At 37.3% G+C, this 18823-nt stretch overlaps 3 protein-coding genes across 6 annotated transcripts; all 3 read left to right on the top strand.

Annotated features, from left to right (window-relative positions):
* The first annotated feature begins 1621 nt into the window (after positions 1 to 1621).
* Positions 1622 to 8168, top strand: sparcl1 (SPARC-like 1). 2 transcript variants are annotated; one of them, XM_077719264.1, is made up of 11 exons: positions 1622 to 1732; positions 3323 to 3378; positions 3455 to 3508; positions 3581 to 4459; positions 5114 to 5207; positions 5521 to 5642; positions 5708 to 5828; positions 6070 to 6206; positions 6369 to 6517; positions 7124 to 7272; positions 7422 to 8168. In XM_077719264.1, the coding sequence occupies exons 2-11, from the start codon at positions 3325 to 3327 to the stop codon at positions 7448 to 7450; spliced, it is 1788 nt and encodes a 595-aa protein (XP_077575390.1). In that variant the 5' UTR covers positions 1622 to 1732; positions 3323 to 3324; the 3' UTR covers positions 7451 to 8168. The 2 variants fall into 2 exon arrangements, with proteins under 2 accessions (XP_077575390.1, XP_077575389.1); XM_077719263.1 differs by lacking the exon at positions 1622 to 1732 and adding an exon at positions 2185 to 2243.
* Positions 8169 to 11344: 3176 nt separating this feature from the next.
* enam (enamelin) lies at positions 11345 to 13977 on the top strand. Of its 2 annotated transcripts, none has more exons than XM_077719717.1 (8): positions 11345 to 11912; positions 11980 to 12038; positions 12125 to 12148; positions 12280 to 12342; positions 12421 to 12492; positions 12609 to 12635; positions 12724 to 12813; positions 13445 to 13977. In XM_077719717.1, exons 2-8 carry the CDS (start codon positions 11985 to 11987, stop codon positions 13688 to 13690), a joined length of 576 nt encoding a protein of 191 aa, XP_077575843.1. In that variant the 5' UTR covers positions 11345 to 11912; positions 11980 to 11984; the 3' UTR covers positions 13691 to 13977. The 2 variants fall into 2 exon arrangements, with proteins under 2 accessions (XP_077575843.1, XP_077575842.1); XM_077719716.1 differs by having other exon boundaries at positions 12277 to 12342.
* Positions 13978 to 14765: 788 nt separating this feature from the next.
* cnga1a (cyclic nucleotide gated channel subunit alpha 1a) lies at positions 14766 to 18554 on the top strand. 2 transcript variants are annotated; one of them, XM_077719714.1, is made up of 8 exons: positions 14791 to 14984; positions 15218 to 15290; positions 15387 to 15449; positions 15584 to 15637; positions 15743 to 15847; positions 15987 to 16093; positions 16626 to 17236; positions 17331 to 18554. In XM_077719714.1, coding segments are annotated over exons 2-8 (1875 nt in total). In that variant the 5' UTR covers positions 14791 to 14984; positions 15218 to 15288; the 3' UTR covers positions 18264 to 18554. The 2 variants fall into 2 exon arrangements, with proteins under 2 accessions (XP_077575841.1, XP_077575840.1); XM_077719715.1 differs by lacking the exon at positions 15218 to 15290 and having other exon boundaries at positions 14766 to 14984.
* The last annotated feature ends 269 nt before the right edge of the window (positions 18555 to 18823 follow it).

Genomic DNA, 18823 nt, shown 5'->3' with positions numbered 1-18823 from the left:
GATGTATTGAATTTGTTAACCACAATGAAAATAATAGGTCATCTCCATTACCTATGTCTCCGTATATATAACCTATTTTTGCTACTAGGGGCTTGATCTGTAGAAATAAGATACGTATAGTAGTATACTTAAATAAGGAGGGCTACATTTCCTCCCTGGGGAAGTTTCCTTGGTGCCCATATATGGTCTGACTAAATTAAAAAATAAAAAAATCCTTGTTTAACCTCTTTGGAGTTTGGCTGTGGACAAGAAACATGTCATTAGACTGGGGATGTTCGCTAAAGTCTGGAGCACTTTGCAAACCGCAACCGCCACTCAGTGTCCTGCTTTAGAAAGGGGCGGAGTGAGTCGAAACTGATTGATGCTTGTTGTGGCACGCACACATGCGGTTTACTATGTCTGTGTTCGCCGTGTGGTTACGTGAAGTTATGTTATGCGTTGACCCTCATATCTAAGAATATTGCACGGTTATGCAAGAGAAATATCTTGATGCCATTGAAGCTTGAGTTGGGATTTTCTATGATTTTACTGATGTTTTTTTGCAGGAAAAAATGGCTTGTCATTAAGGTGAGGGGGTTGTCATTAGAGGAAAGAAATGGAGGTAATAATTGCTAGAGGAAAGTGATATATTGGAAGAGATAAGAATACGTTAAGGAGTGAACATAAGGAGTCTGAAGAGGGGATACGAGCACTCTAGATAGAAAACAAGCGTTCAATATGACCACTCTGAACACAAAACAAGCGTTCAAATGACACTTGACCTCAGTGGCATTTTGTGAAAAATATAGAAGAAACTCCTTCAACCTGTTGTTTTTGAGGAAAACCGAAGTGGAAAAATCGGTTGGGAATTACACACAGAGTTGACAGTCTTTCAATTCTTAACCCTACATCCGTTTTTTTAGTTGCTTAAAAAGATTGACAATGTGTGTGGTGCCCAATGACATTAGCGTATGGTGCCTTTTTAGCAAAGGGAAGGCAAAGTGCTGACGTCCAGTGTTCTGGATTGCCGCCACATAAAATGGGGTGTGTTTTGGGCAATTTTATTCCAGGGCAATTGTATCTAATTTTCTGCGCTAAAATACCCCGTGGGGAAAAAAAGTGTAGAACCGTTTCCAGTTGGCTGCAATTCAAGGTTAGTTTATTGCATTTTTTTTCAAGCTGGAATGATAGTGGAAAGGTGGAACACGGCTTCAGGGAACTCGGCTTCAACCCAAACTTGTATTTCTGGGCCATTTTACCTTTTTATTTTATTTATGTTGAAGGCATGGTTGTGCCCTTTACTTGAGCCAAGAGAATAGCAAAAATAAATGTTGTTTTAAGTTTGATCGATCTTCTAAACTAACTAACTAAATACATAAATAAATCATACAAAATTATCTTTTTTTCCCCCAAGTGTAGATTATGGAAATCCTATTATACAAAACTTGAAGTGTTTGAAAAAACACTCACATTTGTCTTCTTTTTTTATTTATTTTTTGCATTTTACACCAAAAATGTGTTCAAAAGCAGACCTAAAACAACCAAATTTGTAGTACCCAGTGCTCTCATGAATGTATTCTTCAGCATCAGATTTTGTGAATTTTGTTGCAACTAATCCATGGTGTGTGTGTGTATGTTTAAAGTGTTTGCAGAGTGTAATCCTTGTCTGCAATACAAAAGGACATGTTGAAGAGCAGCACAGACTAATAAGCTTGTGCTGGTCTCTCATTCTTCTCACAGATCCTTACCTCAGGTATTCTTTCAATATTAACGTTTTATATTCACATAGAAAATTTGTCCATGAAATGAAGGTCTCTTTTTATTGAACTCTTTATTTTTGTAGTAGTTGTTATTATTATGCTTGCAGTGTGAGGCCTACAGGTCTTCTTTCATCCGAGGTTGAGTGTTTACTATTTATTTCTGGTACTTTGGATTTTTTCTGTGTACTATCACTACTGTAATGAATAGGAGCATTATTACACTTTTCCAATTTAAACTGTAAGTCAGACGTCTAGACCATATTTGTGAAAATATGCATGTCAATGTATAAAGTGTCTGAGATTGTGTCAAAAGTGTAGTTACTACTTAAAAAATAATACATCGTATATTTTTCACATTTTTCATGTAGCTCATACATCAAAGTGACAGATATCCCCTAAGACACACAATTTTCTTTAATTGCAGGTTTAAGCATGCATTTTTATCACCGGTGTCAGTCAGGTTTAAAGATTCTGTCAACGTGATAATGTTGCAAAATGATAGCTGTAAGTTATACTGTCTGTATAGCCTGGGTCACATTTTTTTTTAAATTCTAATGCAAAATATTCACATTGCATTAATCAGACCATTTTGCCCTGAAATTTGGTAAATTTTGTAGTAATTTTATGTTATTGTTAGTGTTAATTGTGCAATATTTTAGAATTAACTTGCCCGGACGTGACTTTTTAAATTACTTAATTATGTTTTTACTGGGAAACAAGCACTTTGTGATGTAGCACCACCAATTTTCGTTATACGCAGCTGTTATATAAAAAATAAAAGCTTTTGATTTTGATTTTTGATTGATTTGATCGATAAATTCACAATTTAAAATGTATTTTATTGGTTTAATCGATGTATATTTAACCTTATTGTAATATGCATTTAGATTTCTTGATATATTTACCATAATTTTTATATTCCTTGTGATTTCTTGATTTGAAAGACTTTTAGTACAAAATTTGGCTGTACTTTAAATATCAAATTAATAGGATTTATCATTCACTTTTACAGCACTAATCAAACTTTGCTATGAAATAGAAAAGCCTGCACATTTACTATTTGTGCATCTTGATAAAATCTTGTGTCTACAACTTGCATATTCAGTCCCCCTATTTGCATTTCAACCACTATGCCAGATCAAAAAACTTCTCCATCTTTAATTTAAGCATCACAATAATATCAAAATCATATATGTGACGTTGCACAATATTCCCATTCATAACGACCACGTCTTGAGGGCTTAACGGGCCAAAGCAACGTACTTTTCTTCCCATAGAGTCATCGTGAAGCAAAGTACATTGCTTTGTCTATGGCATAGACTGAAGCCGCTAATGTCTGCTTTGCTTCCGCTTTGCAACAACAACAAAAAGAGCTTGTGCAATGAGTCTACTTTTTTCCAGTCTAGTAGTTGCTTCATGTTTATTTAACTTTGAAAATGACTTGAGGTGAAGCAAAGGCTTTCCACCATGATTATGGGGCAAAGCCTTGCACACAATTGTAAAACATATTGCTCAAATTCGTCCTATAAACCTGTTTTGCCAGAATTTAATTGCTAGTAATGTATTTTTTTTAAACATTTTAGGCATGAAGGCCTGCATTGTATTTATTTGCCTTCTGGCTGTGGCCTTCCCTTTGTCTGTAAGTATCCAGGTCAACAATGCAGACTTTTTAAAAATAAAAAATGTAATTAATTCACAACTTTGATTGGATACAGGTAGAACCTAATCGTCATGGAAAACATAGGACTTCCCACAAGGCCAAAGAAAAGGTAAATCTAACTCATGGAGGCTTGTTTTGTTGTAACTAATGAGCAAAAAACTCTTCTTCTTTTACAAATAAGGACATGGTTAATGAGGAGACAAAGAAGGACGTGATTTTACCCATTTTAGTGCCTGCTGAAGACAGGGCGCAGGAAGAAGGGGAAGCTAGTGCAGAAGATAAAATTACCAGTGAGCAAAAGAGCAGCGAATTTAAGATATTGGACAATAAAAGCAAGGCTGTCCTTCTGAGTGAGGAGGAACTTGTAGGACTTCTAAAGGAAGAAGAAGCAGAAGAGGAAGAATCAGAAAAACAACAGACAAATGAAGACTTGGACACTGTTGTTGGTGAGGAGGAGTTCAATCATATGGAAGCAAAGGAGAAATTGATAATGATGGAAGATGAGCCAGTCAAAAATGAGAGTTTGAATGTTCATGAAATGTTAATAAAAGAAGACCAACAGCCAAAATTGGAGATGGAAATCAAGAAAAATGAGGATGATTCCTTTGCTGAGGAAAACATCGATTTGTTGGAGGAATCGGAAGGCAGCACAGAGTCCAAATTTGATTATGCTAGTGATAGCGCAATTCTGTCAACTCTCCACATAACTCCAAAATTGGTTCCTACATCAGACGTCATAGAGGAAAAGTTTGATAGTGTAGTCATAGATGAGGCCGTGACAGAACGATCTGAACCCCAAGGTGAAGCAAGTGAGGGTCATATTGGAGACAGCAGGGCCAAATTGGCCTCAGAGAGACCACTGGCTAAAGAGGAGAGTGCAGATATTGCCAATGGAAAGACAAGAAAATCAAAAAAGAACCAAAGAACAAGAAAGCACTCGCCACAACGAGAAGAAATACAAGTTGAGAGGGAAGAGAGCCAAGAGGCGTCGCCGGAGAGGGATGCAGGACACAAAAATGGCACAGTGCAGAAGGCCAAAAGGAGAAGAGCAGGACAATGGGTACGACACACAATCAACTTTATGACCATCTCATTTTAAAATTATTCCCAATGTCAATTGTCATTGTCAAGGAATCTCAAAGTCTCAAAATACCACAACTACATTCTAAGCAAAAAACGTAATTATTGGACGACTAGTGAATTCAACGTTTTGAATAGCGTTGATATCGTCAGACCAAATTACACGTTATATTAAATTATATTGCTTTATTCTATACTTCTCCAAACTCGAAACTTTTTGCGTTTTTATTTGTGTTAATCATCAATGTTAAATCTTCTTATTGGATTATTGTTTTAGCTTCCAGCACTATTTTCCCTCTTTAAAAAATGTTTTTTTAGTCCTGTACTGTTCACATTCATGAGCTCCCACAAGTGAACTTTGAGTGTTACATAGTCATTTAAATAAATACACGTGCAGACTCCAAAATGACAGGAAATAAAATAACTAATTTTACCAAAATCAAGGTCTACATTCCGGTGAGTCATGTAAAGTATTTGATGCTGCTCTCAAGTGGAAGAAAATGCTATTGCACGAGACCATTAAAGAAATTACTGTTGAAAAAAACATTCATTTTCCTTTAGGTAATTTACTGTACATATTCCATTTTTTTTTTGTATGCATATATACAATAATTCCCTGTGTTTAATCCATCAGGGGCCTTTAGTAGGTGTGAACCCAGTCCAGATAAGGGCCAAAGTGGATCTGTACCCGATTGCCAGGCCCTCTCATCCCCAAGAAGCCCCTCCTGGTTGGTCTCTGCCTTAATCCAGTAGCATTCTCTACATTGACTCAATGATTATACTAACCGTATCCCAGCGGAATTTGCTGACTGAGGGATTTTCTTATCGACTTCAGCATGAGCAAATCCATTCTTGCTTCATGGCTGCAAGCAAAACACTGCTCTTGCAGGCTTAAGGAGAGAAAGCAGATAGATCGGGTTGAATGTAGTCTCAGTACAAGCTTGCAGCCAATCAGAGTGCAGAAAATGGTGTTGGTTTAGAAAACCAGAAAATGGTCACGGTCACGGAGCATGAAAATTTATTTGCTCTTTTTAATTTCAGATCCATGCGACAACTTTCGCTGCAAACGTGGAAGAATGTGCAAACTTGATGATAATAATGAGCCCAATTGTGTATGCCAGGAACCGTCAGAATGTCCGCCTGGCCTGAATGAATTTGACCATGTAAGTCTTAGTGGAGTAGCACATTTTGTTTAAAATAGAAGGCTGATTGGCAATTTTTTTTTAAGGTTTGCGGGACAGACAACAAGACGTACAACACATCATGTGAACTCTTTGCTACTAAATGCAAACTGGAAGGCACCAAATGGGGACACAAACTTCACCTGGACTACACAGGACCTTGCAAATGTAAGAATTTATCAACATTTGAAATCCATTGGGGAAGTGAATTAAAATGCATAGAAATATAAAAATAATTAGTACAAAATAAATAATTATTACTAAATATATATCATGCAAATGAGTGACAAGTAAACTGAGGCTGTTTTGATCTGGAATGTCACAAATTCACTAATAAGTATCAAGGGGCTTAAAGAGCATGTTATGAAAAATGAATATGACCTCCAGCTCTCATTTTTTTCTTACTTAGTGATTCCCCCATGTGAGGACACTGAACTAATTCAGTTCCCGTTGCGAATGAGGGATTGGCTGAAAAACGTGCTGCTGCAGCTTTATGAACATGACTCCCTGTCCCCCGGCTACCTGACTGCCAAGCAACGATTTAGAGTGCGTTCAATTTTTTTCTACTCTAATTTGATAAAACTATCAAACATGTTTCTCACATTCCTGTTCTAGTTCTCTGCCTGGGCCATAATTGACCATATATATGGAAATCTTACACCTATTTACATATATGAATATAATTTTGGTCTTTTTCATTATATATAGGTGAAGAAAATCTTTGAGAGCGAGAGACGTCTTCACGCTGGTAATCACTCTGCTGAGCTACTAGCTCAAGACTTTGAGAAGAACTACAACATGTACATTTACCCAGTGCACTGGCAATTTGCTCAACTAGACCAGCATCCCTCTGACAGGTCATTTTCATTACACTGAGATACACTAGACTATTTTTAAAGGGCTGTGTTTATTGTTGGATGTCCTTTTTATATAGTACTATTTTTTTTTACATTTTTCTGAACTGCTTATCCTTACAAGGGTCGCGAAGGGTGCCGAAGCCTAACCCAGCCGACTAGGGGCAGTAGGCATGGATAGTGTCCACAACGGCAAAAAAACCCAAAAACTGTCCCAAGCATATTTATTATTATAACAACTTTTCTCATTTGGGACTGCTGATAGAGTGTTTAACCCGCCTACTATGTCTCTACTTTGAAACATGTAGAATAGGGGTCTCCAAATGGTCCTCTAGACCCACTGTGGGTCCTGGTTTTTGTTTCAAGCAATCCAGCTTAGACAGTTTTCCCAATTAGTTTTTTGCTAGAACAAACTGCACTTTATTGCAAATAACCTATTACGTAAACCCTGATTTACATGGTTATATTATGTTTGCATCTGGGATGTGATATTCATTACGTCATTTTTATTCATATTTATATCACACTTTTCCTTAATTCACCCCACCTCCATAACATATATATTAAAATTTCCAAAGAACCTAAAGTTTTTAATCAATGTATTTGCAGAATCTTATCCCACTCGGAACTGGCCCCGCTGCGGGTGCCTTTGGTACCCATGGAACATTGCACCTCTCGCTTCTTCCAGGAGTGCGATGCCGACAAGGACAAGCAGATTTCTGTTGTTGAGTGGACTTCCTGTTTTGGCATCAAAAATAGTAAGCTCACACGATGCATGCCATACACATTTTTGAAGTTAATGAGTTCATTGTTTTGACGAATAGGTCCAATTTGGTGCTTGAAAAACTATTGTGATGAATGAGTCAAATTACATTCAAACCATTAATTGCAAATATTTCTCCCACAGATGACATGGATGTTAATCTTCTCTTCTAAGGCACACTTTGTAGCTCACTGACGTCATCAGGTGATACACTGTCCAAAAGTTCCAATCTGAGAGTGGCCTCTTCATATACTATAGAGACAAAATAGGTTAGATTACAACTTTTTTTCATTCTGTATTCTTGGTTGCAGTAGCGAGACAGACTAAGACACACAAGACATTGTAGACCTAGGTAAAAATAACTGGAGCCACACACAGTAAGTCCACAAGTCTTCATATACTATACAAACAAAAATAAGGAAAAATGCATTTTATTAATAAGCTTTATGATGCTCTTAATTTGCTTTAATGTGAATTCTAAATCTTACACACCATTTTGAACAGTTTCAAAGGGCGATGAATGTTTTAGCAAGTGACCCTATGTACTCCTAAACATCTTGTAGAAATCTGTTAGAGTTGCTTAGTGAGATTCATAGTTTTTTATTTCTTGTTTATTAATGACCAGGAGTCATACTTTAACTATGATTAAAACACTACATTTACTATTGTTCAATATTTTAGATGACACTGCTAGGATTTATTAATTGTTATAAATAGAAAGGTTTAACAAGTATATCAATAACTGTTGAAGAGATCTTTTGTAACATCTGTTAATTAGGAAAAAAGTCTGAACTGCGTTACTCACATTCCCTTAGGTGTTCAGAAGGCATAACTGTTTGCACACTGTATCATTAAAAAAAAGAATAAAACATGTATTATATTGCTCCATTATGTTTGTGAATGACTGTCATACATATGCAGTACCTCTGATTGATCCTCCTACACAGTTTGAGAAGGAAAAGGTAATCGGCTCTCCACCTTCTCTTGACGTTGTCTTTGCCACTTTAGGAAGCAGTATCAGATTGTATTATATGTTAAAGAGACTTTTTTTTTTAAGTTGTGTGATTCTGACAAGGGCCGAGGGGGTGCTGATGTCCATCCCAGCTACTCCACTGATTGTCACCCAATTGTAGGTTACAATAAGGCAACCAGGCATTCACGCACACACACTTATGAACAATTTGAAGTACTCAATCAGTCTTACATGCATGTTTTGTGATGTCGGAGGAAAGATTTTTGCTGTTCCTCGAGTTTCACACCATATGAACCATATTAGTTGACATATCTGAGATATTAGGCATGTTCGTACAAAATGACAAGATTTTGACATATTGTATCTGTGACCTAATGAAAATAGTCTTTCACAACTAAAAGAGAACATATAGATATAGCTTGTAAGATTTATGACTGTGCATGTTTAAATGTGATCACCGCACATTGCTTAAGGGAGCTGAGGTCAATGGTTACACGTGTGTTGCGAGCTAAAGTACATCTATTTAAAATGCAAAAACCTCTGATTGGCTGCCATTGAGAGCCATAGAGATAAAGTTGTTTGATTGAAATATCAATCGCCGTCATTGGGAGTGGAACAAGGTCCCTCAATGCCAGCTAAAAGGGATTTCATACAATTTATCACTGCAAAAATAAAACAAAATGTCTTAATACATTCCCACTGGCATCCCACCCTATATTTGAATGACTACATAATGAGTACTTTGTACTGTCTCTGCATTAAAATCAAGAATCTAAAGTATTTTATATCCAAGAATACATATCAATGCAAAGAAAGGAAGAAAATCTCACATATCATATCACAATTGTGGTACAAATCACATCCCCTAAAACATACCAATCCTTGCTGTTATTTTCTTCTTGTTTATTCTGTGATGGGTGAAATTTGCTCTTTCATTCCATCCAGCCATTAAGGCTCCTTGCAATATTTGGACACCACTATAGTGACCCATCATCACTTGTATTGACCTGCAGCCTTATAATGGTAAAAAACAAGAAGATGAGCTATCTACTAGATTTGTCTCCTGGTTTACACCCCAGTGCTTCACCCTGCTGGTCAGATAAGTAAGATTTTTTTTCTTGTGACTCCACGAGCAATGTATAAGATAATGTCTCTGCCTCAAGAGGATGATTCTTGAAAGCATGCATTGACCCAAAACTATCTAATCTCGATTATCTTTTTTGGGGGGGTTTACTGACAACTTGTAGGCTCCTGGATACTACACTTAGGGATGATCCGTCTATCTACAAACTGCCACTACTTTTAATCAATGCGACAGCACTGTAATATTATGGTCAATCACACATTATGTTTTGAAATTAGATTGTCAATCATCCAACCTATTTGCTGTTGTTTACATTTATTCTCTCCCGTGTTCAACAGCCTTTCCTTTCAATCATTCTGAGCTAAAATGGGCTCCAGCCCACACGTGAAATGTTCTTTTCTGTGCACACACACACACCCGTTCAGCTCAGTATACTCACTGATGGTTTATTTGTCACCCCCACTTGGCTCTAACAACATGTATGCTCATTCCCTGCTCCATATGGTGGCTTCAACTAAAGAATACATAGGTGTGCAGTCTTAACAATTCTGCCTGCAGGAGCTATTTGGACTATAAACCAGGCTGCAGGCTTGGTTTGGTTTATCCGGGGAAAGTCAGCAGGGAATAGAAGGGAAAAAAAGGCTGCAGAGGGAATGTGTAACTGAAAATGTGACAAAAATAAACAGGCTTGATTTCAGATTTTAACGTTTGAGGTTGCAACCAATGAAGGTTTTCAGGTTTTAAATGAGATAAAAGAGAAAAAAACAAGCAGGGGAAAATATTTTTGGTACTGTTTCTCTCTTTCTCTCATTGACTAAATTGCTATCAACACGCTTATGAACGACGATAACAACTATGTTTGGTTTTATAGTGGAATCATATTATTATTTTTTGTCTTGGCTGCTGAGCTCAGTCTGCCAAGGGCAATCATAGGTTGACAACATAATCATTACCATTATACTTGTTTGTTAGTTGTGATTGTTTAATGCTAAATTTAAAACACTGCCTAATACACTTGATTCTCTCTATTTTTTTTTAAAGCTGCTCACCTCTCATGACTTCATTAAATATTCCATTCAACACTGCCAAGGCAGACTGAGTGTGGAAGTGGTGAATAAATAGACCATTATTCAATGTAATCGCTTCCGGCCCAAAGTTATTGAATGACTGTAATCTTGTTTAGCAATATAACCAATTTCAAACTATTTTTTCTTCTCCTTTTTTTTTTAAACATTCACAGTTCAACCCATGCGACTTCTATCAGCAGCAAGTACACGTACTGCAGGAAATTTCGTGAACCCACAGAGAAAAGAGAACATTGCATTTCGGTGCGTTAAATAAATAAGTATAAATTACTTTCTTTGCAGCTATTCAAATTTTCACCTTACAACTTCTACGCTCGGCAAAGTCCAAATGTGACACAAGAAACACAAATGTGTTGCTCTGCTACAAAAATGTAAACAGTGGTACGTCTTCTTTCGAAAATGAATTAATTTGTTCCAGAAATGGTATCCTAACTTGGATTTTTCATAACTAGAGACATTTTTTCCATTTAATTTGGTTAATTTTGCAAGAAATATGTATGCAAATGTATTTACCGCATCACAGTATAAGGCGCATGTTCAACAAATGGCCGATATTAAAATTGGTTTGACGTAGAAGGCGCACTTGTAGTACTATTATTAGTTGAGCTTGTGTTATAAATCAACTAAATAGATTTCAGGGAATTTCATTGCACAATTAACCAATATTGATTCATATACAAGGTGCATCAGATTATAACGCACACTGCTGGCTTTTGAGTAGGAGTTAATTGCTCCTTATAGTGCGGAAAATATAGTATGTATGCAAAAAAAAGACACAATAAGCCATTAAAATCAGGTATTAGATCATTACTTTTTTTGCTAGTTAGTGCTTGTTATCAAATGTATACGTAACAAGAAATTTTACTCTGACTAGAAAATTATTCCGATTTTAGTCTACTTCAGTTACTGTACATCGAAATGACGCACAGAACAAGTGGCATGCAAGTGCAAATCTTAAAGCTATAACACGAAAGGCAAGAGGATAATTTCGATGTGATGCTCCCCTCGGGAACAAACGCTTGTCACAACACAACCTGTTACATTTTTAAGGGAACAAGGTATCATTCCCTCAAGTTGCAACTAGCTGTCTAGCGCCACCTCACCACCTGGGAAAGCCGTCTAATCATGTCCTGTTACGTGTTGGTCCCCATGTCCTCATTTCTAGATGTAATAAAACAACCCAAAAATTGTCGTTTAGCAATATTGTTTCAATTGATCTGATCGTTGTTCATTTGAAATTATTAGTCATTGTCGGATGTGTGAGTAATTCTCACACACAGTGTATAATTAAAGAGGTTTAACCCCATGCAGCTCACTTTTGTTCACGTGTGAAGAATATTTATGTCTTCAAACACATTCTTCTGTGTGCTCGGTGGGATTTGATTGGCTATCCCAACATGTTCAGGTTTATAAATGACTTCCACGAGAGAAGGTGGGTACTTTCCCTTCCTTCACAGACCTATCATCGTCAAATTCTCAACATCGCACAGAAGGTGAGACATTATAAAGTATGACTTTAAAAGATGAATGATGAAAAAGTATTACATTTCTTATCTCCAGTAAAAATGGAAAAAGCTGTCATCTTGATGTACCTGTTTGTCACTTGCTCGGCTGCTCCTGTAAGTCTAATTTGAATTGAAAAATATGATATTCACTCACAAAGATAGAAATATATTTATTATTTGCCCATGTTCTTTTCCCAAAGGTTCCGAAAAGTCAAAGCAATGAAGTAAGTCACCGTAATCAGCTGTTTGTCAGAAAGTTTATTGCATTTATGACAGTTGTAGATGTATGAAATGGCAGTGATAATTTTCCCTATTGGAATTGCGTGTCTGGAGATGTTTGGTATTTTTCCAGCAGATTGCAGCGCATGCCAATGAGGCCCTGAGGTTGATGGAGATGTACAGAATGTTACAACAGCAGGTTTTCAATGGATACTTTCATTTAAATCTGAAATATATATATATTCTACATATGTACCAATACTTTTACCTCCTCCAGGGAATTGTCGCAAGCCCTTTTCTTCCTGCCACTGAAATTCCTGCAATGGAAGCTGCTCCTGAACTTCTTCCTGTAAGACACATCTTGATTATTATAGTACATTTCTGTTCAAAATCTTCAGTCTGTCTTAAAATATCTGATTTTTTTTGCAAGTGTGATCAAGTTATTTTGTGTTTTTTTTTGTCCAGGCTGAGCCAGCCGAGGCAGTGATTGAGGTTAGTGTTCCAACTGTGCTTGAATCAACAGTTTCACAATCGGAATATTTCATAATATGATGGTAATTGATTGATTGCTTGTAAGCAGGTGAATGCTGTGCCAGAGGAGGCAGCTACTATTGTTCCCGCCTCTCCCACTGCAGGTCAGACAGTTGGAGATGCATCAGAGGAGGAGGAGGTGAACCCCTTGACATTGCATCTTGACATTTACCGGAGTATCAAATTATTATCCCTACTGTGTATGATTCCTGTCTTAGTGCAAAAGATAACATATGGGCAAATGTCAGTTTAAAAAAAACAATTCAAATATTTTACTTGGAAAAAATTGTCATATGGCAGCATGGCGAAAGTAGTAGTTAAGCACATCTGGCTCCAAGTTCTGAAATTAAGGGTTCAATTGCAAAAGCATGCACGAACACAATCAAAGCTATGGGCAATTTGGAGTAAATTCAACGAGCCTATTATGCATGTTTTTTTGAGATGTGGGAGGTAAATGGAGTACCTGGCCAAAATCCACACACGCACAAGAAGAACATGAAATCCCCATACAAGAAAGGCGGAAACCCACCACGGAGTTTTCTGCAATTATGTTATTTTAGCCAAAAGGCTTTGAAAATGTAGTATTCAACCAGGTTACTCTGCATGTTTTGGGGGATGTGGGAGGAAACTCTGAGAAAACCCATACAAGCCCAGTGCAGACCTGGGATTTAACCCTCAATCTCAGAACTGTGAGGCAGAAGCACTAACTACCTATTTCAAACAAATCTAGTGAATAAATGCGAAGCCATTCTCAATTTTCTGGAACATAGGATGCCAAACCGGCTTTAAAGGAAGCTTCAGTGGTTGCCCCCCCGAACTCTGATGAGGCAGAAGAGACGGAAGAAAATGAAGAGGCGGAGGAGGCGATTGTGATCGAGGCTCAAGCAGCAAAGGTGCCAGCTGTGAATTCTGCCCCTAAAGCCCCCCAAGCTGCTGAAGTGGCGGTTGGCGAAGGTGCCGCAGAGGCTGCCGCTACTAATGCCGCTGCTCCACTGGCTGACACGACCACAGTGTAATCGTGTACACGCCTTGCACAGCTACTGAAATGTATAGTTTTACTGCAGAAAGGTTGAATGAAACTAATAATTAAGGCTGAACAATATCCCTTGGTGGTTATCCAGAGAAATGTCACTGTGAAATCGACACAGTTTTTGTTTACTTGCTATGTTTTCCATCAGAGTGTAGTTATACCACATGGCAGTCATAGAGAAAAGCTTGAAAAAGTCTTAGTAAACAATTTTCAGAAGCCATTCCAGAGTTTTTACTCCACTCTTTTTTTTAGGTCATCACAGCATAAAAGGTAGTTGAAGAACAACATGATTGCATTCTCACATTGTTTTGTTTCAGCGACTCAGCACCATTGCAATTTTGACTGAGGAATGAGAAAAAATTGATGTTTGAATGGAAACGGAGGCTTTATAGTCGTGATTAAAATATCAGGAAAATTGAAAGGTAAAGTTGGGATGCAATTCCATCTATTTTCTAGTATTTTACCAAGTTGATATTTAGTTTATGACAAAATACCTGTAATAAATTTAGATGTCTTTACTCCTCACTAAAAAAAACCCAAACATTACATAAATCAAAGGTTGAACTTTAAGGAGTCTTATTAACAAAAAATAATTGCTTCCATACACCAAATAATTGAATATCTGTTAACAACACACGTCTACTAAATTACCCATAAAGATTTAAACATACGCTTAAGCATACAAACTTTGTCTGTGTGGTACAACACATTTTTAAGAACGTGTGTCATATAAAAGCCGACAGGGAACGTTACTTAGTCAACCCAAATTGGATGAAAAATTCTATTAATAACTACCATAATTTTTCGAATATCTCCTTCATTGTTGTTCTTTCTCATGTAAAAACTCTTGTTGCCGGCAACATCTAATCGGATCAGGGTTGGAAATGAAAGTGCTGACACAGCATAGATGTTTAAGAGTGTGTTGGGATGGAGTATTTGCAAATTAAATGTACTAATCTTGCACATCTCACCAGAAAGGCAATTGAAGAAAACTAGAAGCTTTATCACTAAATGAAATTCAGGCACTTGTGTTGTCACCTTTTATGGGGGTATCTTTCAGCACAAGGAGGACTTCTCCTACTCTCCTCTTAGCCTCCTCTAATCCACCTAATCCTTATCAGGGTCATTGTGGGTCTGTGACAATATTAATTTAGTCCTGATGCTTCATACATATTAGTTTTGCATGTAACTATATTCTAGAGAAACTGACGGCTATTTGTTTTGCACATATTGCACTTTTGCAAACAATAAGAAAATGGATTTGCCATCTTCACATTAAGGTAGGTTGAAATAATGAGAATAATATTTCTTGTTCTTTTTGTTTCCATATAGCCGAGGCTCTCTTTATGCTACTTGAAGTCAGTCTAAGTGAGCCTAGTTACAGTGTAAAAATACAGACTGTTATTTTCTAATACAGGTTAATGTAAGACATTTTATACTCTATTTTGGTAGTTAAATACCACCAGCAATGTTGCTGTAATGTTTATGGAATTATTTGACTGTTTCTTTGCAGTTTTGACCACTTCCTTCCTCAACATTGATAATTATATCAGACCACCAACTGCACCAAATGAGGGGTTCGAAATGTAAATAGACCGCTAAACTCATAAAATAGTTTCAAGTCATAAATGGTCTTCTTTATACTTGATGTATATGATTCTTAAATTGTTTTTTTTTTGCAGGATTGCAATGCAATCTCTTCCCAATCAACTGGTCAACATAAACAACAGCAATAACAATGACGGGTAAGTGCAAAGTAATTCCACAGGTTTGAGAAATTCAACTTTTGTGTGCTTTAAGTTTCTTTATAGACTGCTCGAAATAATACATCCTTTAAAAAAACACTTTAAAATATGTTAATGTGTATTCAATTCAACAGAAAGAAGGAAAATCAAGAGAAAGGAGCAAATGAAAAAGAAAAGGAAGCAGAAAAGTACGTACATCATCCATCAAAACTGGCTTAATGGAAGGGTACAAAAGAGGATTAATTGAAATTTGAATAATTTAGTCATTTTATTCTTTCTCTTTTTTACCCTAGGCCTAAAGAGTTATTTGTCATTAACCCAGCTGGAAATATTTATTACAACTGGCTCTTTATAATTACATTGCCGGTCATGTACAACTGGACCATGATTATTGCCAGGTAACTATTTGTCTTATATGTGTATATGTGGGGTTTGTATGTTTTCCCCAGGCTTGCGTGGGTTTTCTCTGGGTACCAAGGCAGAATTTGCATGCCAGTTGCACATTATTAGTAAACAATGTTTTTCATTTCGCTACAGGGCATGCTTTGAGGAGTTACAGCACAACTACATCCTTTACTGGGTTTTGCTTGATTACACCTCAGACATCATCTATGTGGCTGACATGATCGTTAGGACCAGAACAGGTGAAAATTGAATTAACTCTATAGAACTTTTTTTAAAGGGGAAATAAACATAACAGTCTTCTTTCATATTAAGAATGCGCATATCTCATTCATTGTTTAAAATACAATTGTCAAAAAGGATTGATAAAACCTCTCCATTATAAACATTGAGATTTTCACCCGTTAAATTTGAACAGTGATCATGTTAAAATAGAGGTAGTATACCAATAAATGGTAATGCTTTCTGGTTAAAAGTTTTGGACCCAAACAAGTCAAATAAAGAAAAGCTCTTAAAGTAGTTTGATGTTTTGTGTGGCTGTATATTTTGAGTTTATTGTGGTGCTAAGAACTCCATTTTGAAGAGCCGTTTATTTTCATTTAAACGTGCCAGGTTTTGTTAGAATAAATGAAGATGATGAATTATGAACTGGACTATTTCATTTTAAAACTTCAGAACTAAACCTTGATCTATTTTGCACAAAAAAAGATATTTTACAATAATTTTGGTCTGTAACCCAACTCTCCATCATCTATTGACATTCTACCTTTGAAGGTTTCCTTGAACAAGGCTTGATGATCAAAGATGAGAAGCTTCTCCGTGACCGCTACGTTAACAGCTTTCAGTTCCAGCTGGATGTCGTCTCCATGTTGCCCACAGACATCTTGTATTTCTTTCTGGGCCTGGACTACCCGGAGATTCGCGTGAATAAGCTCCTAAGGATAGGTCGCATGATGGAGTTCACCAAAAGAACAGAGACAAAAACGAATTACCCCAACATTTTTCGAATTGGAAATTTGATCATGTACATCCTCATTATCATCCACTGGAACGCTTGCTTCTACTTCTCATTTTCTAAATCCATTGGGTTTGGGGCAGACGATTGGGTTTATCCAGCAATAGATGATCCAGAGGAGCCTGCTTTTGGCCAGCCCATGAGGAAATATGCCTTCAGCCTCTATTGGTCCACGTTAACCCTGACTACAATTGGAGAAACCCCCCCACCGGCCCTTGATTCTGAATTTATCTTCCATGTGGTTGACTTCTTAGTCGGGGTTCTCATTTTCGCCACCATTGTGGGGAACATTGCTACCATGATCTCCAATATGAATGCTGCCCAAGCTCAATTTCAGTCTCGAATTGACAACATCAAACAGTACATGCAGGTAGGCAATCTACTATTTTGCTTTTACTGACAGATCGAATGCAATTTCTTACTGTAGGTTTGTATCTGATTCCATGTAACCCTGTCATTGATAGGTTCGTAAGGTCAGCAAGGATCTGGAATTGCGTGTCATTAAGTGGTTTGACTACCTATGGAACAACGGCAAGGCCCAGGATGAACGTGAGGTGTTGCGATACCTTCCAGATAAGTTGAAAGCCGAAATAGCCATCCAAGTTCACATGGAAACTCTCAAGAAGGTTCGAATCTTTTCAGACTGTGAGGCAGGACTACTAATTGAGCTCGTTCTCAAACTACGACCTCAGGTGTTCAGCCCGGGAGACTACATCTGCAAGAAGGGCGATATCGGTCGTGAGATGTATATCATCAAGGATGGGAAACTTGCAGTAGTTGCTGATGATGGTATTACACAATTTGTAGTGCTGGGAAGTGGAAGTTACTTTGGTGAGATTAGTATTCTTAATATCAAGGGCAGCAAAGCAGGCAACAGGCGCACAGCCAATATACGCAGCATTGGATATTCTGATCTCTTCTGCCTGTCTAAGGATGACCTGATGGAGTCATTGACAGAGTACCCGGATGCTAAAGGCATGCTGGAGGAGAAGGGCCGACAAATCCTGATGAAAGATGGTTTGATTGACTTGGATCCGGCTAATATCAAACCAGAGGCCAAGGAGCTAGAAGGGAAGGTGGACAAGTTGTACGGAACCATGGATTTGATGCAGGCCAAGCTAAAAAAAATTCTGGAAAAGTATAAGAAAACTGATAAGACTCTGTGGGATCGCATAATCGACCTGGAGCGTCTGACAGGGGAGGACGAAGAGGATGAAGCCCATTTAAAAAAGGAAGATGTTGAAATGGGTGGGGAGAAAATTGAAGATAAAGTTGTAGTAAAAGAAGTAGCTAGAGAGGAAAAGAAAGAGGAGCCAGAAGAGAAAGAAAAGGCTGACGCAAAGGACACGCAAGAAAAAGAGATGCAGAAACATGACGAGAATCAAGACAAAAAATAAGGAAATTCAAACTCTCTACACAAAAGAGCGAAGGGTACCACAAACGGAGGTGCATTCATATACTATTCAGAAGAAAAAAAAAGACAAAAAAATTGCTAGACTTGCTCATGTAACCATGGAAACAAAATGTCATATCGATGGATGAAGGCTGAAATTCTATGAAAGGCTTTTACATTGCACACTTATGGAAAGTATATCTATATTGTAAAGTTACAGATCAAATGTTTATACATCTCTTTGAGTGGACCGTTGATGGACATAATAATAAAAGTGAGGCAATTTGTGTGATTATCCATTTTTTTGGTGTCGTTCCTCGGGCTCCAATGACTTAATGAATGACATCCACGCTTCTCATCACAGGTTTTAATCAAATGGTGTCTGTCTCAATTGTTTATCACCCAGCTGTAATCAAATGATGGACAATGACAGGCCGAAATTAAACTAAAGCAATTTGGGAGAAGCAAGCCAGGGCTGAAAGGATACGACTTAAATTAGATGACTTCAAGAAAAACAGCTGTGTGCCATTTTTCGTGTTACCGTCATTTATCTTTCTTTAAACT

The sequence above is a fragment of the Stigmatopora nigra genome, chromosome 6 (genome assembly GCF_051989575.1).
Source record: "Stigmatopora nigra isolate UIUO_SnigA chromosome 6, RoL_Snig_1.1, whole genome shotgun sequence".
NCBI lineage: Eukaryota > Metazoa > Chordata > Actinopteri > Syngnathiformes > Syngnathidae > Stigmatopora > Stigmatopora nigra.
Note: the sequence above shows the minus strand (reverse complement) of the source record. Positions and strands in the feature narration are given on the sequence as shown.

What these genes read in the sequence shown, in the direction of transcription:
- sparcl1 (XM_077719263.1), top strand. An exon ending in TCCCCAAGAAGCCCCTCCTG is followed by an intron (nt 5,208 to 5,520) that starts GTTGGTCTCTGC and finishes TTTTAATTTCAG; the next exon opens with ATCCATGCGACAACTTTCGC. An exon ending in GACCAGCATCCCTCTGACAG is followed by an intron (nt 6,518 to 7,123) that starts GTCATTTTCATT and finishes ATGTATTTGCAG; the next exon opens with AATCTTATCCCACTCGGAAC.
- enam (XM_077719716.1), top strand. Translation starts at nt 11,985, where the DNA reads ATGGAAAAAGCTGTCATCTTGATGTACCTGTTTGTCACTTGCTCGGCT. An exon ending in CTGCTCCTGAACTTCTTCCT is followed by an intron (nt 12,493 to 12,608) that starts GTAAGACACATC and finishes TTTTTTGTCCAG; the next exon opens with GCTGAGCCAGCCGAGGCAGT. An exon ending in ATGCATCAGAGGAGGAGGAG is followed by an intron (nt 12,814 to 13,444) that starts GTGAACCCCTTG and finishes TCTGGAACATAG; the next exon opens with GATGCCAAACCGGCTTTAAA.
- cnga1a (XM_077719714.1), top strand. An exon ending in AAAGAAAAGGAAGCAGAAAA is followed by an intron (nt 15,638 to 15,742) that starts GTACGTACATCA and finishes TTTTTACCCTAG; the next exon opens with GCCTAAAGAGTTATTTGTCA. An exon ending in GATCGTTAGGACCAGAACAG is followed by an intron (nt 16,094 to 16,625) that starts GTGAAAATTGAA and finishes CTACCTTTGAAG; the next exon opens with GTTTCCTTGAACAAGGCTTG.